The sequence below is a fragment of the Echinops telfairi genome, unplaced genomic scaffold, assembly GCF_000313985.2.
Source record: "Echinops telfairi isolate 266 unplaced genomic scaffold, ASM31398v2 ScPeMD7_7457;HRSCAF=8495, whole genome shotgun sequence".
NCBI classification, from domain to species: Eukaryota; Metazoa; Chordata; class Mammalia; order Afrosoricida; family Tenrecidae; genus Echinops; species Echinops telfairi.
This window is the reverse complement of record NW_022111357.1, coordinates 420,206-439,550: the sequence shown is the minus strand read 5'-3', so window position 1 is coordinate 439,550 and position 19,345 is coordinate 420,206. Positions and strand designations below refer to the sequence as shown.

Sequence of the window (19,345 nt, the reverse complement as noted above, 5' to 3'; positions counted from 1 at the left end):
TGCAAGGTAGAATTCGTGTCATGATAGTGGGAGCGGGGAGGAAGCATTTAGGAACTAGAGGAAAGTTGTATGATTTATCGTTGCTACATCACACCCTGACTGGCTTGTCTCCTCCCCGAGGCACACAGTATTATTAAGGTTCATGCTTACACACTGGCTACCCAGAGGAGTGCAATAAGGAGGAAATGTGAAATAGAAAAGGCATGGTTGTTTGGATACCTGAGTTTTGATACTATCATGTGCAATGTGATTTTAGGCTTTTTTTTTTTTTAACCTGTTAAATGAACTAAGCCCCGAGATCTAAAGCTCTGGCATTATTCAATGAAAAACCAAATCCCTTATAGTTTTACCAAGACTTCCAGATGTTGAATTCCTTTTATCTTATTATTATTTTAAGACCCCGTTTAATAGGCACCAGGAACCTCGGTGGTGTTATACCTAAGTTGCACACTGGCTGCAAACCACAAGGTCAGCAGTTTGAACCTATCAGCTGCTCCGCAGGAGAAAGATGAAGCTTTCTGCTCCTATAAAGACTTACAGCCTTCGAAACTCAAAGAGGCAGTTCTGTTCTGTCAGGTAGGGTTACTTCATTGTCAGATTGACATAATGGCAGTGGTTTTTTACTGGGCACAAGAAGCCCTCGTAGCCCTATCAAGCAAGCGGTGGACTGCTACTTGCAAGGTTAGCAATTCAAAACCACCAGCCATTGAGGTTCTTTAAATCATTATAGCGTTGAAAATCCTAGATAAGGCCTCTGGGAATCAGAGTAGACTCGATGGTAGTGAGATGGATTAATAGGTATGGAAATAGTATCCTGCTGCTTTAAAACTTATAACACCCCCTTATCATTGCACACAAGATCCGATTTGGCCTTCATTATAGTCAAAGGTCTTAATTTTGCTCAAAATATTTAATAATAAAATGAATCCTCTCAAATTCCCTCACATTTACATGTCTATATTTTAGTTTTCTGTGTTTTAATGAAGAAAAGTTGAAATACTTAGGCGATCCCCCTTGACTTAAACATGCTTTCTCTGTTCTAAAGAGGAGGTAGGGAGCAAAGTAAAACTTGGTTGGATTATGAGATTGTCACGTCTGTTTGGCCAAATTGCTTGTGTAGGGAAGGAGACCTCCAGGGTCAGCCTCTAGGACCATCCGGACACTTTCTGTCTGTGCTACCGAGTCATGTTTATTGCAGTGGTCTGAGCCAAAGAAATAAAGGACACAGATTGTGGCTTTCAGCCTATAGCCCACTGCCACCGAGTTGATTCTAATTAATAGTGCCCCTTTTGGGTTCCCAAGACCATTAATCTTTGTGGAAGCAGATAGCTTTATCTTTCTCCCAAGGAGTGACTGGTGGGCTTGAACCACTAACACTGCAGTCCAACACTTACCTGACAGGCACCCCCAGGACTCTTTTTAGCCTAGAGTCTAGTGAAATACAGACAATGCAGTATTGAAGTGTCTTCATTTCTCTAATAGAATCCTCAGTTTTTGAAAAGCTGAAGACTAACACTCTAGAGAGAAACCAAATTGAATTAAGCAGTTTAATCTCTGTGAATGGCCATGAAGGTGACGTAGTGGTTAAAGCGCCCAAAGGTCAGCAGTTCAAACCTGCCAGTGCTCCACAGTCAGCTACTCTGCATATAGAGCAGTGGTTCTCAACCCGCCTAATGCTGTGACCCTTTAATACAGCTCCTCAGGTTGTGGTGACCCCCTCAACCATAAAATTATTTTCGTTGCTACTTCATAACTAATTTTGCTACTGTTATGAATTGGGCGACCCCTGTGAAAGGGTCGTTTGACCCCCAAAGGGATCACGACCCACAGGTTGAGAACCGCTGGTACAGCGTCACTTTGAGTCCGTTGACTTGATGGCAATGGGTTTTAGGTGCGTTCCGAAAGCTCGGGAGGCCTTGAGTTATACTCAATATGGCCTTTCCAGTCATAATCCCTTATGTGATATAATTCTGGACTTCTTGTGCCTGTAGTGATAGTCCTGTTTTTGGAGGGCATTGTCTACTATGGACCAGGAGTAGGTTAGGATTCAAATCTGATTTAGATTTAAAAAAAAAAAAATCTGATTTAGTAGAGGTGGTGAATCGGGCTACTCTCTTTGCTAAATGCTTGGTTATCTTGGCTCTTGTTACTTGTAATGGATGTCAAGAATGATATGCTACAGCTGAGTGGAGAAAAGCTGCCTCCGAGTGGCCAGGGAAAAAGCTTGGCTGATGAAGATTAGTAGGAGTCCAATGCCTACTGGAAATACCCTGCCAGAGGCCCCAGGTCATGTGTCTATAGAGAAGCTACAGCACAGGGGTGGAGAATAGATTAATATCTGTGAGTGAAGGATTGGTTATATGTTAATTTGATTACACCATTGATACTCAGTATAACTCCCACCAGACGATCTGTCCCTGTAGGAAGGTGGGGGAGAGATACTGATAGGACTCACCTGTAAGTAATTATGACCGGGATTCCCTGCAGTGTCATCCTGCTGCATATAAAATGAGACCTCTGAGAAGCGGGGGTATAATCACATCATTGGCAAGAGCCGGGAGTGGAGTGGGTCATTTGGCCCCAGCATCTGGCTTACCCCTGCCCCACCTTTGGATTTTGGACTGAACAGCACCTGCTACCACGTGAGACATTTCCTCATACTTCCATGAGTTTCTGTGGGACACTGCAGCGATTCACAGAACCCAGAAACATGAGTTCAAGGGAGGAGTGAGGGGAGGAAATGGAGCAGACTGGCATCTTAGAGGAGTTGGACATCTGGTACTTCTTCAATCTCCAACTCCTTTGGACAAATTTGTATTAATTCTTACAAAAGAAATGATTACCACAGGCCTAGTTAAGAATTTTGGAATCTGATTGACATTCACATCTCTCAACTGCTATTTAGTAGCTTTGAAATCTCTGCCAATTTACTTCATCTTTCTGAGTCTCATCCTAAAATTACATACATTCCCCTTCTCCCTAATTATTCTTCAGAGTCCTTGGGTGGTGCAGATTGTTAAATGTCACCAGAAGTTGGAGGTTCAGGTTCAAGTCCTCTTCAGAGCCATTGAGGACACTGTGGGGCTCTGTGACACTTTGAATCACCTAGGGTCACCATGAGTTGAGTTTCCTCGGTGGCCACTTGATGATTACTGTCTAGCTGCATCGGCCTGTGAAATACTTGGAAGCTTCTTGCTCCAGCTTTTTCTGTGGCTGACCAAAAACCAATCCGTGCTGACTCATCCTGATTTTACAAGACAGAGTAGAACAGAGTAGCCCCATCAGGTATCCTAGGCTTTAATCTATATGGAAGCAGGCTGCCACGTGTTTCTTCTGCAGAACAGCCAGTAGGTTCAAACTGCCAGCCTTTTGGGTAGCCCTTTGCTAGCATTCCCTCCTCCTCCTCCCTGTTACTCACCCTGACGTCAAGTGTGACACCCTCCGTGAGGCAGGCCTGCTTGGCTTCCATTCCCATTCCTGCCGTCCTCACTATCCCCTTTGTTAGAACCAGTTACTTGGTTGTTTTTAAGCTGCGCCTGCCTTCCAACTGGTTCTTTTTTCTCCATCATAGTGCATCATTGAACTGAGTACCTGTCATACTACTTTTAATGACCCATATTTCGGTGTTTCTGAGCTGCATGCTAATATGGTAGCAATGTGTGACGATTGAGCATTGGGATGTGTGGCTGGTGTCAGGAATGGATTTTTTAGTCTTATTTCCTTTAATTTAAATTAAACATTTGATAATGGATTCATCAATAATGGGAAACTAAAGTATTTAGAACACTTTGAGTATTGAGCTAACTTTTTGAACTGTAAGTTTTACAAAGTCTCAATATAGATCAAGTATTTTGGATAAAAATTTTGTGTCCAAATTGAGACATACTCTAAATATAAAATATTTACAGGGTTTCAAACTTGATGTGAAATGTAAAGCATCCTAACAGTAACCCTTTGTGTTGATTACATGTGGAAATAGCACTATTTTTTATTGGGTTAAATAAGATACATGATTGCAGTTATTTTGCCTTTTTTTCCCCCAAAGCCAATTTATTGGGAGCTAACACAGATATATCATTCCATAGTTCAATCACATCAAGTTGTATTGTACAATTGCTACCTGGCTTGCTTGTTAGTTTTAATAGCCAGGTGCACTCGGTTGATGAAGGCCAGCGTGTCTAGGGCCAAGCTGATGCTTCGTTTATCTTTGAAATGAATAAGTGATTGACTCTGTTCACTTGTGGAGATTCTGTTCACTCACAACATGGGTTCATGCCTGATGACCTTGGCCATTCTGACCCTGCCAACCTTTGACCTTGAGTTCCTTTAACCAGCAAATTCTCTTAATAGTCCCTAGTTCATGTTCAAGTTTAACCTCTTTGGGTTTTTTCCTTCATTGTGTACTACTGGAAGTTAGTCAGCTTTTCTGCAGAGTAAGCTGGCAGTTTTTGACAGATTTCAGCTGCCTGAGTGATCAATCCTTCCCCACACATGTCTTGGTTGCCCCAGTCGCCTGGCTTTCTGAATTTCTGGATGGGCTGTTGAGCAGTTTCCATTGCCTCCATTGCACTGTCTCCTGGTAAATGATGGTGTTCTGTGAACATTGTAACTTTGTTGCAGATTTGTATAATAGTTCATTTCATAAATACACTCTAAAGAAACATGGATACAGACAAATTCTAACTCGAAGTGCTGTAAATAATTCAGCTGAGATAATATCAAATTAACCGGTACTTTAAAAAAAAACTTTTATTGGGGGCTCTTACATCTCTTATCACAATCCATACATTCATCCAGTGTGTCAAGCACATATGGCACCATCATCATTTTCAAAGCATTCTCTTCCCACTTGAGCCCCTGATATCAACTCCCCATTTCTTCCTCCTCCCTCCCCCGCCCACCCTCCCTCACAAACCCTTGATGAGTTATAGATTATTATTTTCATATCTTACATCGTCCTCCATTGCCTCTCACCTACTTTTCTGCTGTTGGTCCCCCTGGGAGGGGGTTCTAGTTGATCCCTGTGATTGATTCCCCCTTTGTCCCCCCACTTTCCCCTAATCCTCCTGGTATCTCTATTCTCATTGTTGGCCCTGAGGGGTTTATCTATACTGGGTTCCCTGTGTTGCGGGCTCATGTCTGTAGCAGTGTGCATGCTCTTAACCAGTACTTTTTATAACTGGGTTCATACATGGGCAGATGAGAAAAAACCATAGTGCAATTATCAATTAAATTTTTATTGTGTAGAGTCATCCCTGATCTCAGAAGTGCGTAAACAGGAGGAAATAAATGAAGACCTGAAGAATGAATAGTGTGAGTGAGGCCAAGAGCAAGGGAAGAATGAGCCAGAGGAGAGAGCACATGAGCACATAGTCAAGTGTTTGCTAGTAAACAAACCTGGGGATAGTGGGCCCTGAAGTTCAGTGTGTCTAGAGCAGGGACCGGGAGGCTTTTTTCTGCCCAGAGGCATTTGGGTATTTATAACCTCATTCTTAGGCTCTACATAATTATCAACTTAAAAAGTAGCTTGCTATATTTGGTTATACATTGGGCTGCTAACTGCAAGGTCAGCTGTTCAAAAGCACTAGCCGCTCCTGGAGGAAAAATATGGGGCTCCCATAGAGAGTTAGTTTAGGAAACCCACAGGGGCTGTGCTGGCCTGTTCTCTTGGGTCACCGGTAAGTCGGAATTGATTGGATGGCAGTAGTTTGGTGTGTGATGGCCGGAATGGCTTCTCTTTGAGGCATGTGATGTTTACTGGTATTGATGATGTCGTAGCCCTTATGGGGCCCACGGGCCTGGTGTTCCCTACCCCTGGTCTAGGTTATTGAATGAAAAAGAGGGTGGACAGCTACGGGAAATAGGGAAGGAGCCCTCTCGTCTGTAGTGTGGGGAGATATCAGGTTAAGCTTTTGTAAGTGGTGCTATTTGAGGTAGGCCTGGGATGCATGGAGGTTCATAGGACACGCTAAATGAGAACATCCTTTTTCAGCCACAGTGAGGGCTCCTTTCTCTTGCAGGCTGACGAATTCATCCGAGCAAATGCCACCAATAAGCTAACCGTCATAGCTGAGCAAATCCAGCATCTGCAAGAACAAGCCAGGAAGGTAAACGATGACTTCAGGAAGGTTCTTAGAGCCTTTACTTAGCTCGCAGGCTGAACTGTTGTATAAGCATTGTAACTTGTCATTACCTGCTAGTAGAGGTGTAGAGTGAAAAGCCTGAGAAGAAGGGGTTAAGTATGTTTTGTTCCCCATGGGGAGAGAGTTCAGAAATAACCGCATTTCAAAAGGGGGGAGATGCTTTCAGTTACATAAGAAATGTACTCACTATAGAAAAATGTGAAAAATTAAAAAGCCAGTAATGGCTAGCATTATAGTATACTACTATAAACACAAGTTTGCATCCTGCTGCGAAGTGCAAGCTTTGTTTCTTGAGAATCATCTGGGCTCCAGTAGTGGCTCGTTGCTCTGGGGGATAGAGCAAGAGCCCAAGCAGCGAGCAGTTCCAGAGTTCAGTTGGGATGATCGCTGATGCTGAGTACCTGCCACCTCCACTGCCTGATTGGCCGCATCTCCATGATTCTTAGATCCTCGAAGATGCTCACCGGGATGCCGACTTGCACCACATCGCTTGTAATATTGTGAAAAAACCGGGCAACATTTACTACCTTTATAGACGAGAGAGTGGTCAACAGTATTTTTCCATCATTTCTCCAAAGGTAGGAGCATTTATTCTTGACTCAAAAACCCTTTGAGAGCTCTTGGCTTGTGTTTATGAAAATGTAGGCAGGGGGGTTAATTTTCTAGAATATTGGGGCTGGTGTGAATCCAGATAGGACTCCTGGCAACCTCATGTGTGACAGGTTTCCTTGGCTGTAATCTTTCTGGAAGCAATTCACCAGGACTTGCTTCTGCAGAGTGACAGAATAGGTTTGATTTGCAACCTTTAGATTAGCAACTGATGCGCTTAAATTATTGCGCAGCGATTCTATTAAGGACGGTACCTGATTTCTGGTAAGAGCAATCTGATGTGAAACTTAACAGCTGTGCTCGCCCAATCCTGACCAGCCTGCCCTGAGTGAAAGGTGTGGTAAGAAACGGGCTGGTTATTCCCATCCCACCCTGATCAGCCCTGACTTTTTTGCCTTCTCTAGGAATGGGGGACAAGTTGTCCACACGACTTCCTTGGTGCCTACAAGCTACAGCATGACTTGTCCTGGACTCCGTTTGAGGACATTGAGAAGCAAGATGCTAAGATCGGCATGATGGACAACTTGTTAGGCCAACCAATGGCCCTGCCTCCGTGCACTGACCCCAGTTTGCAGGGACTGACTCATTGAGTGGGACCTCTCAGGGCAAGGGATGGACTGCCTTCTTGTTGCCCCCCCATCTCTGCTTTGGCAGAGAATTGAAGGGATGAAGGTGAGTCACGGAACTCGGAAGGAGACTGTGTTCCTGTAAATGCTGTCATTCCTGCTGTTAGCTGGGATGGTAATGAATTGCCTTGCTGTGTTTTGGGATCCTCCCAGCCATTCCATCCATTGGTTTCAGGGTATTGGCCATTGTCCTTTCTCCCTCCTTCAGCACCTTCTGTCCATCCCTTAAATCAGAACCTTGAAGAAAGAAGTGCATTCTTCCCACAAAAAGATGGAGTCTTTTATTTTCCAGAGAGGACCATTGCAGTCTCTTTGTGGCTAGAAGTGTTGAAGACTGGGACTGTGCTTATTTGACAGCTGTCTGTATAACATGGTGCTGTAGTTGTTACGTGTTGGGCTGCTAACCACAAGGTCAGCAGTTCAAAACCACTAGCTGCTCCATGGGAGAAAGGTGGGGCTTTCTAATCTTGTAAAGAGTTACCGTCTCACAAACCCACAGGGACAGTTCTACCTGTCCTATAGGGTCACTGTGAATCCGCATCGACTCCAGGGTGGGGAGTTGAGTTTGAGAACAGGAAGGTTGGGAGTGGAGGGGGCACACCGCTGAACTAGGGAAGGGTTAGGGGGGGTTGCTTGTCCCTTGGGTCCAGCTTGAGTGACTGGAGAATCCAAGGTGGCAGCAAAAGCAGGGGCTTAGGGTGGGGTCAATTTGGCAGTTGAATTTTAGAGCCACTGACTATTGTATGAAGCCCCTGGAGAGCCGGGCTCAGTGAAAGGCGGCCATTGAAATGGCAGCTTTGAAAGACTGTGGAAGAGATCCTAAGGCAGGGAGAGTGAGAAATGAGAAAAACCTCTCATCTGTTGATGAGTTAACTGTCATTAAAACTCATTTTGGCCTCCCTGGCTCAGGGTCTTAACAGGTCTTTTTGCTTAGTAAGTCTCATTCTGACAGGGACCTACCTCATTTCCCTCTTCAGCAGGAATGTGCCAATGGTTAGCAGCCCAGCATGCCATGCTTTCTTCAGTGCCGTGTGTCTCTCAAGAGATGCTTGAAGGGAATGAGCCCAATTACCCTCTTCCTTTCTAGGGATAGAAGTTTGTACTAATCTCCCTCTTGTGTTGATGGCCTTTCCTTGTAATCTGCCCTCCATGGATTGTAAATGATTTGTTAAGGCCTAGTGTGTCGTCTTAAGTAATTACGTTCTGTTTTACTTCTCTACTGGATCTCCAGCTTCGAATACTCATGGTAATAGCTACACAGAACTCACAGGCAAAAGTTCACGATGGATGGGTTTAGGAAGTTAACGAGTCATGATGCACATGAGAAATGCTCTGGGTTGAGTTGATCAAGAGCTATTGCAAAGTTCTGTCAAGTCTGCTAGTAAATCCCCCCCTGCCAAAGGGCATCCCACTCCGCTATAAACCTCAACTTGAAGATAATCAGCTTAAACTCTGTGGGTCAGAAAACCCAGCTCCCTGAATTAAGCGCCCAGAGGCACCCCCGCCCCCCCCTCTCCAGGAAGCCTCAGCCCACAGACACTCAGCTTCACTTCTGTGGGTCCGTGAGTCCAACTTCCCCAGCGAAGAGCCCACAGGCTCTCTCTGCAAGCGTACTCTGCTTTTCTTGCTGTCGTTGAAGACTGTGGGGAAGGACCTACTTCCAAACTTATGGTGTTGTAGGGTTTCATTTCCTCAAGGGTTGGCCCGAGGGACTCCATTTGCCATTAGGCAGAGGCTGTGCTTGTTCCTTGCCCGTGTATAATATATTGGCCCCCACCTGGTAACTTCCTTTCATCACCAAAGTCAACAAGGGAGAGGGCTAAAAGGCACAATCATGGACACGGCATGCCATCCGATCAGCCCCATTCTATGAGAAGCAAGTCAGTAGGTCAGTTCTCACTTGAGGGAGGAGCTATTGTTAGTCAGAAGTGGGCAAAGGGAGGAGAGGGGATGATGGCAGGAATCTGGCAGGCGGGAGAGAGTGGGAGACCTGCCCCCCACATACTTTTCCAGCACCAAGGAAGGGGAAGGGCAGACAAGGCACATTTCCTCATCCATGGAAGATACCTGGAAAAGGCTGGGGGGAGGAAGAAAGAAGGTTCTGGGTTCTGGGATGCACATACCTGGAAACAGGAGGTACACTACAGAGAACCAGCCAGTGGTGGGAGGTCCACCATTAGAATACAGTCTACCGGCCTTACAGACTAGCTAAGCCCTTTGGGCTTTCCCCCTTCAATAAACTTGCCCTTTCCTTTCATCCTTTTTCTCTGACTGGTCTGGATTTGATCCCTTTCCTGAACTCTTTTTTGTGAGTGCAACAAGAACTGCAGAGTGGAGAGGCTCCAGGAAACCTTGAGCTACTTCCAGGTAACAGTATTACGCAAGGGCAGGATGATTGGACCATTGAACAGATCTTAGAATGTGTTTGCCACATTGCTAAACTGAGAAAGCCCCTGTGAAAAAGCTCTGAATGGTTAGGCATGTTGGGGCTGAAGTCATAGGCTTAGTTTCCGTTGATTAAGTAAGCTCCTGATTGGTGCCCCTGCATTCTTTCTTCCCTTCTGCAGGGTCATCAGCTCAATCTTCTGAAAAATGCCAACCCCCCTAACACCATTGCACCGTTCCTAACCTGTGGAGTTGATTCAAATGAAACGCTCTTCCACAGGGTGTGCTCCCTGCACTGGCCACCAGGAGGCGCCACTGTCCGTCGTTAAGCAAATTACGACATCTAAGCTTATTTTGTGCCCCTGTGAGGTGATTTCGGAGTGAACATCTCTGGGGACTAGGATCCAGAGATTTCGTATAACCATTTTCCAACCACTTTTCATTCACCCAAACATCCGTCCATCCAATAATTCAATATATATCTTGTTCTACTTTTATTTTCCAAGCCATTTTATTAGGAGCTAATTCAGACATCACACCATACCATAGCTCAATCAGCAAAGTGTTGAACTATTGCTACCAAAATCACAGTTTCAAACATTTTTTCATTCTTGAACTCCTTGATGTCAGTTCCCTCTTACGCTCCCCATCCCCCAGCTGTACCCACCAGGAACTCTTATTCTAGCTATTTCTATAGATTCACTTCAGGATTTCATACACTGGCAAACTGAAAAACTCTTAACAGAGTCAAGAAGGTTACCAACAATGACAAAAACCAGCTAAACCCCAATATAAAAAAAAAACAACCATAAAATACTAAAAACCAGATCAAGCCCAAAGTATCAAGTAACAAGGTTTTAGCCGGTCACGTCAGACTGATGGTTTTAATTGACTCCAGTTATCTCTCCACTACTCTGTCTGATCACCAGGTTATTCCCGCCCCTCAGTTATGGCTAGAGGGAAATCCCTGGAGGCTTATTCCCTGTGCAGCCCCTGCAGATGTGTTTTGGGCTTCCACTGTCATTCCCAGCCATCGGCACAACAGAGCTCCCACTGTAAGCTCTCGTACTATGCCCGCCTTCGGATTTGGATGCTAGCGCTTACAATCCTTGCATCATGGATGTTGATGTGCTTCTTCCATGTGGGTCTCGACATCTCACTAGATGGCTGCTTTGGAAACAAGCCTTGAAGACCCCCGACGCTATTCTGATAGTTGAGAGAGGACCTCATATTAATGTCACAGAAAGGGTCACTGGTCTGTCATAGGTCAGTTGGAAACTTTTAAAAACATTTAGATGTGAATGAGGTGAAGGTTTACACAGCAGATCCAAAGTTCATACCCATTTCAACTCATCCAGTGCAGCCCCCGTGTTGTCCCATAACTGCCCACTCGTGTTTCCTGGGTCTATTCCTCCACCTTCCCTAGCCCTCTGGACTTTGTGCCTGGGTAAACGCTACCCCCTTGGTCTTAAATGGTTATTCTAACAGGGCGAGTTCATTTCCAGACCTGAAGGGTGACGACAAGCCCGTCGTTTGAGTGGGCCCACCAGTCTCTGACCAGTAAGCCTGGTCTCTATGATTTTCAGTTTTGTCCCATAGCTTTCTCCCACTCTATCCAGAACCTTCGCATATGACCCTTTTCTGAGCAGTTGGTCGCGGTAGCTGGGCACCAGCTAGTTCTGATATTTATAAGGTCCGTTAGTCTATTGGACTAATTGTTTCCACGTGTCTTTTGATTCATTGGCAGCATGATGAGAGACACAAAATGATTGTGTCTTATAGCCGATGGCATCTTGTACTTGATGAAATTGGGCACTTTGAAGGGATAATAGCTCTCTCGTCCAGTTAGCATCATGACGTTTGTGGGAGAAAAGAACTCCAGACAATGCTTTGAGGTTTCTGGCTTTCACTGACCGATGGTAGAAATCCACCCAACAAAGCAGCAAGAAGGCCGACACGGTCTTTTCCAGAATAGGAGCCTGACGTTGCTTCAGTGATCCACCATGTTGCCTCTGCTCAGGTCCGCTGGGTAGAGGTGACAGCAAACTGTAGCACCCTTTTCCCGCCCTAACGGTCTAGAAGGGGGAAAAGAAAACTAACTTGTGTCCGTCTCACGTCCTCAGGTTACTGGTCCCCGCTCACGCACATTGACGGCCGTGTGAACATAAAGATGATGGGTAATTTTATGGCGCTCTTACAGATGTGCCACGCACATCCACGGTCTTACTTAATCTTCACAACCTGCGATCTCGGAGGTGCATAGTTTTCCAGAGTAGGGATCTATGCTCAAAGAGCTAAGGTCATTTGCCCATAATTATCCAGAAAGTGACGGGTAGAATTCAAACACAGACCTGTTTTACTGGAGTCTGCCCATGAAGAAATGGCGTGGAGGCCACATCTGACCAGCTACTCTGGCTTCCAGAGGGAGAGGAGAAGCCAACTGCCCCCCAGCCCAGGGCCCGTGCTTGAGGTCGAGGTCAGCGCATGCCCCTCTGGGGGAGTGCAATCTCTTGTCATGGCTCTTCTATGCCTATCTCTGTAACTCCCAGCGAGGACTGGAAGGACTATGCAAAGAGAGTGTGTGTCACACGAAGAGGGGATTGGTTTTCTTGGCCAGCACTTTGTGACTATACAGATGAGCAGCCTTGGAAATAGCAGAGAGGAGAAGATCCCTGGGACTTTGGAAGAGCGTCTGCAAGCTCTCTCTCTGTCTGAAGTGGCAGAGGCCAGCGCGACCAGATGATCGGCGGCTGTGGCACGGAGACGCAGAGGAGCTGTGCCGAGTCTGAGGGGTACTTTCTCCTATCGGGCCCAAGACTGAAACTGGGACAAGGCGGGCTGGCTTCCTAGCTCTAGAGGCCAAGGCCAAGGGAACACAGGGCCGAGGGACTATAGACTAGAGAGATCTGGCTACCATGTGGCTGAGAGCCTGAGAACCCAGTGACAGTATTCTTTTTAAATTAAAAAAAAAAAAACTTTTATTGCGGGCTCTTACATCTCATCACAATCCATACATTCCTCCAATGTGTCGAGCACATTTGCACATATGCTGCCGCCATCATTTTCAAAGCATTCTCTTCCCACTTGAGCCCCTGATATCAGCTCCCCATTTCTTCCCCTGCCCACCCTCCTTCACGGACCCTTGCTAATTTATAGTTTATTATTTCCATATTTTTCGTCACCCGTCACCCACTTTTCCATTATTTGTCCCCCTGGGAGGGCGTTCTAGGTTGATCCTTGTGATCGATTCCTCATTTCTCCCCCCACCCACCCCTAATCCTCCTGGTATCTCTACTCTCCTTGTTGGCCCTGAGGGGTTTATCTATCCTGGATCCCCTGTGTTGCGGGCTCTTGTCTGTAGCAGTGTGCATGCCCTGGTCTAATCCTATCACTAAGGGAGAATCGAGGTCATGATAATGGGGTGGGAGGGAGCACTAGAGGAAAGTTGTGTGTTTCATTGGTGCTATACTGATTGCACCCTGGCTGGCTCATCTCTTCCCTGTGACCCCTCTGTGAGGGGATGTCCAATTGTCTACAGATGGGCATTGGGTCTTGTGTTTGGGTAGACTAAGAAACAAATCCATCATATACACAAATCCATATGTGTATAAGAAAGATTTATATACAAGATCAATTAAACATTGAGGAAACATCCCAGCCTAGTCCAGATCAAGTCCATAGTCCTATATTAGCCCATATTTCTAATGTCAATCTATAAAGTCCTCTTCGGACCCACGAAACACGTGCAATGGCGCTGAATGCAGAAGATCACAGGCCAGTGAGTAGAAAGTCTTTGGATCCAGTGTCACTGGAAACATCTCAGCGCTGGGGGGTCTCTCTGTGGCTTCTCTGGCTTCTGAGGTCTGGTTGTGTCCATGTGGCCTGCCTTCTGCAATGTCTCCCAGGAAGTGAGCAGAGAGAGAGGTGTCTTCTACCTCCAAGAAGGAAGTACCAGATTTCCCAGAATTCTCTGGAGAAGGCCATGCCCACACAGAAGTCTCATTGGCTATCTCCCAATTGACAGCCTAGACTCCACCCCTACACTCTTAATCCTTAAAGTGACACCAGATTAGGTGACTACCACAGGTCTCCACTCCATGTCCCCACCCCCATTCACCTTGGGTATGGTTTTATTCTGGCCAATACCTGATTCAATTGACACCTCATGATCACACAGGCTGGTGTGCTTCTTCCTTGTGGGCTTTGTTGCTTCTGAGCTAGATGGCTGCTTGTTTATCTTCAAGCCTTTAAGACCCCAGACACTCTATCTTTTGATAGCCGGGCACCGTCAGCTTTCTTCACCACATTTGCTTATGCACCCATTTCCTAGTGACTATATTCTTATTGTTTGCTGAAACTGACTTGTGGTAACCTATTACCCTCCCTAATAAACCCCCTTCATTGTAAATACTGTCTTTTTGAGTTCTGTGTGGCCATTACAATGATTTTCAAACCCAGCTTAGATGTAGAGGGTTGTGGGAGGCACAACTGGTGTCAGACTAGGTAAAAGAAGGATGGACCAGGGAGGCTTCCCTGCTCTGCCTCGTGGCTTTGGAGAAGTCAGAGGAGGTCGCATGTAGCCCCCCATTGTCACTTGTTGCAGCCTCCCCTTCCATCTTTTACCTTATTCTGACACCAACCTTTCCATCGGTGGCACGCACTTCTCTGTTGGGTTCAGCAGTCTGTTGTGATGGCTGCACAAACTCAGACAGTGCTTACAGATCTAGGGATTCATTAGGGGATTTGGTGGGCTGCCAGAAGCTAGGCTCAGAAAACAGGAAGGAGATAGTCTTTGGCTCACAGCAGCACCTCAGTGCAGCCAGCAGTTGCATGTCTTTCGGCCACATGGTCCTTTGGCCTCTGCCTTGTTCTGTGGGCCAGGAAGCCCAACCACCACTCTGCCTCACAGTTTCATGATCTATGCACTCAGCGCTGCAGCCTCTGGTGCCTTCAGCACTTCGGAACGGATCTTGCACAAGCTCTACTGGTGGCTGTTCCTTCTCGATGGTCCCAGGAGTCCCCCTCTTCCTGCTTCTAAGATGGCACGCCTACAGAGAATGGCAAAACTGACCAACCCCTAAGTTAGAGGCTTCTGTGTGTATCTGCATAGCCCAACCCACTCATTCCTCCAAACCTGATGTGACATTCTTCTTTATGTTTCTCTAGTATGTGCTCAGCATACAGATTGAATAAGTACACTGAGAGGCCACAACCCTGACGCACACCTTTCCTGATTTTAAATCGCGCAGTCTCCCCTTGTTCTGTTGCACAACTGCCTGGGGCTCCATGGACAAGTTCCCACGGGCACAGTGAAGGGCTCTGGAATTCCCATTCTCAAGGGTAGCCGTGGTTTGTTATGATCCACACAGTCAAATGCCTTATCAGTGTCAATAAAACACAAGTATTTCTGGATTCTTTGTTGAGCCAAGATCCATCTGACATCAGCAATGGTACCCTTATTCCTTGTCCTCTTCTGAATCGGCCTGGACCTGTCTGTACCGCTGCAACTGTTGCTGGATGATGACCTTCAGCAAATTCACATGCATGTGATGTCAATGCTATTGTTCTAGGTTTGAGCATTCTGATGGGCCACTTTTCTTTGGAATGGGTACAAATATGAATCTCTTTCAGTGAATTGGCCAAGTGTAGCTGTCTTCCAAATTTCCTGGCATAGGCAGTAAGTGCTTCCAGCACTTTATCCGCATGTATGAAATGGAAAAAAAGTCCAAGCTGCACTGAAGATACTAGCGACAAACAAGGTTCCAGGAATTTATGGACTATCAATTGAAGTCTTTTACTTGGCAGTTGTACAAACAGAACAAAGGCATACTGCATGGTCTAAAATCAGTAAAGGTGTGACACACGATTGTACCCTGTCACCATAATTACTCAGTGTATGCTGAGAAAATCACAAGAGAAGCTGTCTTATATGAAGAAGAATGGGGGGGGATGGGGAGTTGATAGCATGGATGACTGGATAACCCCACTTGATGGGATCAAACAAAAGAATTGAATGTGATTGGAATGTGTAAGATATGGCAAAACTAAAACAAAACAAAAAACCCCAATAAGAGTTCCTGGGTATGGGGAGAGGGGGATAGAGGGGAGCTGGTATCAAGGAGTTCACAAAGAAAGAAATGTTTGAAACTGATTGTGCTAGAAATTGTACAACACTGCTTGATGTGATTGAATGTTATGATAACTGTAAGAGCTCTGTATTAGTTCAAGTAGACTAGAGAAACAAATCCAGAGACACTCATATGTATATAAGAAAGAGCTTTATATAAAAGAGTAATTGTATATTAAGAAAACATCCCAGCCCAGTTCAGATCAAGCCCATAAGTCTGATATTAGCCCATGTGTCTGATACCAGTCTACAAATTCCTCTTCAGACTCACGCAACATATGCAATAACGCTGAGTGCAGGAAGATCACAGGCCTGTGGGTGGAAAGTTTTGTGGATCCAGGGGCAGTGGAAGCATCTCGGTGCTAGTGTGGGTCTCCACATAGCTCCTCTTGCTCTGGCTAGGATCAGCGTCTTGTTAGCAGGAAGACGAAGCAGAGAGTATGTCTGTGTCCCACCTCCAGGGAGGAAGACAGGAGTTCCCAGAATCCTCAGGAGAAGGCAATGCCTACACAGAGGCACCTGACCTGATTGACAAGTGTGTTAAGTCTGGGTAGACTTGAGAAACAAATCCACAGAAACTCTTATGTATATAAGAGAGAGTTTTATATAAAAGGTAAGTGTACATTAAGAAAGCATCCCAACCCAGTCCAGTCCAAGCCCATAAGTCCGACATTAGCCCATATGTCTGACCCCATCGACAATGCCCTCCTCAAACTCGCAAAACACATGCGATGATGCCAAATGCAGGAGGAAAGCCGTATCAGTAAGCGTGTAAGCATCTCAGCACTGGCAGGGGTCTCCAGGCAGCTTCTCCAGCACTCAGGGCTGCAACAGGGTAAGTCCATGTGGCTTCTCTTCAGGGATGTCTTGCAGGAAGTGAGCCCTGCCAGCTGAGCCAAAGAACTAGGTATGGCAGCTGTACCCTGGTCTGACCATTAGAGAACAAGAGACCAGAGAACTAGAACGGCAAGGCTCGCTGAGCCATTTATCTCTCTGCCCTTCAATTAATCCCACTTGTGTTCATAAACCTTAACTAGCACAACAGGCCAGACTCCACCCCTTTGCTCGTTGACAGAAGATTATGTAACTGCCATAAGCTGCTAATATAATGATTAAAATAATAAATAAAAGATAAGAGAGGAAGTAAAAAAATAAAATAATAGTTAATCATAAAAGGACCGGAAAAAAAGTGACATCAGGATTGGAGGAAGGCTTATTAACAACCTGCGATATGCAGATGACACAACCTTGCTTGCTGAAAGTGAGGAGGACTTGAAGCACTTGCTGATGAAGATCAAAGACTGCAGCCTTCAGTATGGATTACAACTCAATGTAAAGAAGACCCAAATCCTCACCACTGGATCATTAGGTAACATTATGATAAATAGAGAAACGGTTGAAGTTATCAAGGATGATACCATCTTGCTTAGATCCATAATCAATGCTCATGGAAGCAACAGTCAAGAGATCGAAGGATGATTGGGGAAATCTGCTGCACAAGATATCTCTATATTGAAAAGCAAGGATGTTACTTTGAGGACTTGGGTGCTCTTGACAGAAACCCTGGTATTTTCGATCTCGCTCATATCTATACGAAAATTGGACAATGAATAAGGAAGACCGGAGAAGAACTGATGCATTTGAATGGTGGTGCTGGGGAAGAATATTGAAAGTACCATGGACTGCTCAAAGGACAAACCGATCTGTCTTGGAAGAAGTGTGGCCAGAATGCTCCGTCGAGGCAAGGATGGTGACATTTCATCTTACATACTTTGGACATGTTGCTAGGAGAGACCAGTCCCTGGAGACCGACATCATGTTTGCTGAACTAGAGGGCCAGCGAAAACGAGGGAGGTCCCAGGGAGATGGATTGACACAAGGATGGGAACGACGGTGCAGACGGTGCAGGACCAGGCCGTGTGGGTTCCATTGTGCAGAAGGCCTCTGTGGGTCAGAAACAGCTCGATGGCACCTCACAACAGCAACAACAAAATAGTGCCTGCTGCATAACCAACACTTCAGTAGTGACTGGGAGATTTCACTTAGAACGTCCAATTTAATACAAAGCCCCCACGGGCCTTCCCTTCGCAGCATATAAGTCTGCACACCTCAGAGACAATCACACCCCTTCCTCACCCTTGGCATTCCGAGTCAATGACTCCGCCTGAGCCTGGCCACTTCCTCCCATGCCCTCTGTCTCTGCCCAATAATTACTGTCATTCCTCCGTCCTCCTCATTATCCAGAGGGATTACAGATCCCTTCTCCACACTAATTGCCAGAATAATCTCTAAAACAACCTGACCACACCCTTCCATATTACAAAGCCTCTCCTTCAGGATTGAGGCCAAGTTATTTATAGGGCAACTCATCCAACCAATACGGAAGCAGCGACGAGTGCTCTGACCAGGAGTCTAGACATTCTTATAGAAGCCCACGGATAGAGCGGGGAACCAAACCCCTGCCCACGCTGCGCTTACATTCGAAGGTTCCATCACAGCCTGGGCCCCATATCCCTTGACAGCCTGTGACACACTACGTAGCCAGAAGCCAGGCTCTGCCCCTAGCAAGTCACGCTGTCACCTGCGGAGCCTTCTCCACACGCCAACATGGAGATTGTAGTCCTCCGCCTCCCCCCACCCCTCCAGCTACAAGACCTAGGACCGGGGTCCTGGAAATTGAGGCTCCTCTGCCCTAGATGAAAGAGCCACAGCCCCTCCCCCACCTCCCGGATTGTGAGCTAAGAGTCCGGCAGGAGGCTAGGCGCTGGTACTAGACCACCTGGCCTAGGCTGGGCCCTTCCTCCGCACAGGAAGTGGGGGCGGAGTGCAGACCCCTACCCCCCATCTAGCAATGCCTTGTCCCCAGGTAAGCCATGAGGCCGGAAGGGCGAGCGATGAGCCTTCCGGGGTGCTAGTAGCGACCAGGCTCTGGGAAGAAGGCGATGGCCACTGGCCGGTCCTTGGCTCCTGTAGCCCAGGGGACCATGGCAGCGTGGGGCGGGGGTCAGGGAGCGCGGTCTGAGGGTGCAGCGTCCTGGAAGAGGTGGTCATTGGGGCTGTTGGCCTGGAGGGAAGAAGGCAGGCGGGGTGGGGGGAGGGCTGGGCCAGGGAAAGGTGTCTAAGTGGAGTGGGCGCCCGCTGGGAGTGGGGTCTCTTCCGGATTGCCCGCTAGCTGGCAGGCCGGCTCCGCCGAGATGGTGCGCATCGGCGCTGCACCCCGGCCGGGCCCTTTGGCAGCCCGCAGGCCCCTTGCCCTGCCTTTCCTCTTAGCGCCCACCAACCTCGGTTTCTTCCCCACCCCCATCCCCCCAGGCAGTCTTACCAAACTTCACCCCACCTCCCCACTGCCGGCGAGGCCTGTCGAAGATCAGACTCTGCAGCCGGCCACACTACACACGTTCTCCTCCCACTTCACCTGAGGCCACTTCACCTCTCTCCGGGGACCCAGCCTCCTC

General features: G+C 46.8%; 1 protein-coding gene across 2 annotated transcripts in view; it reads left to right on the top strand.

The window, feature by feature from the left end:
* CUNH1orf50 (chromosome unknown C1orf50 homolog) overlaps nucleotides 1-10,300 on the top strand; it is a 12,001-nt gene extending 1,701 nt beyond the window's left edge. The window contains exons 3-6 of one of the 2 annotated variants that reach the window (XR_006680912.1): nucleotides 6,021-6,107; nucleotides 6,590-6,721; nucleotides 7,157-7,424; nucleotides 9,946-10,300. Coding sequence is in view for 1 of the 2 variants with exons in the window: in XM_004705262.2 (XP_004705319.1) it covers nucleotides 6,021-6,107; nucleotides 6,590-6,721; nucleotides 7,157-7,342 (405 nt within the window). In the remaining variant the exon portion in view is untranslated. Of the gene's footprint in view, nucleotides 1-6,020; nucleotides 6,108-6,589; nucleotides 6,722-7,156; nucleotides 7,841-9,945 lie in introns of those variants that run through there. The other variant, XM_004705262.2, reaches the window with a different exon arrangement.
* Nucleotides 10,301-19,345: the final 9,045 nt, after the last annotated feature.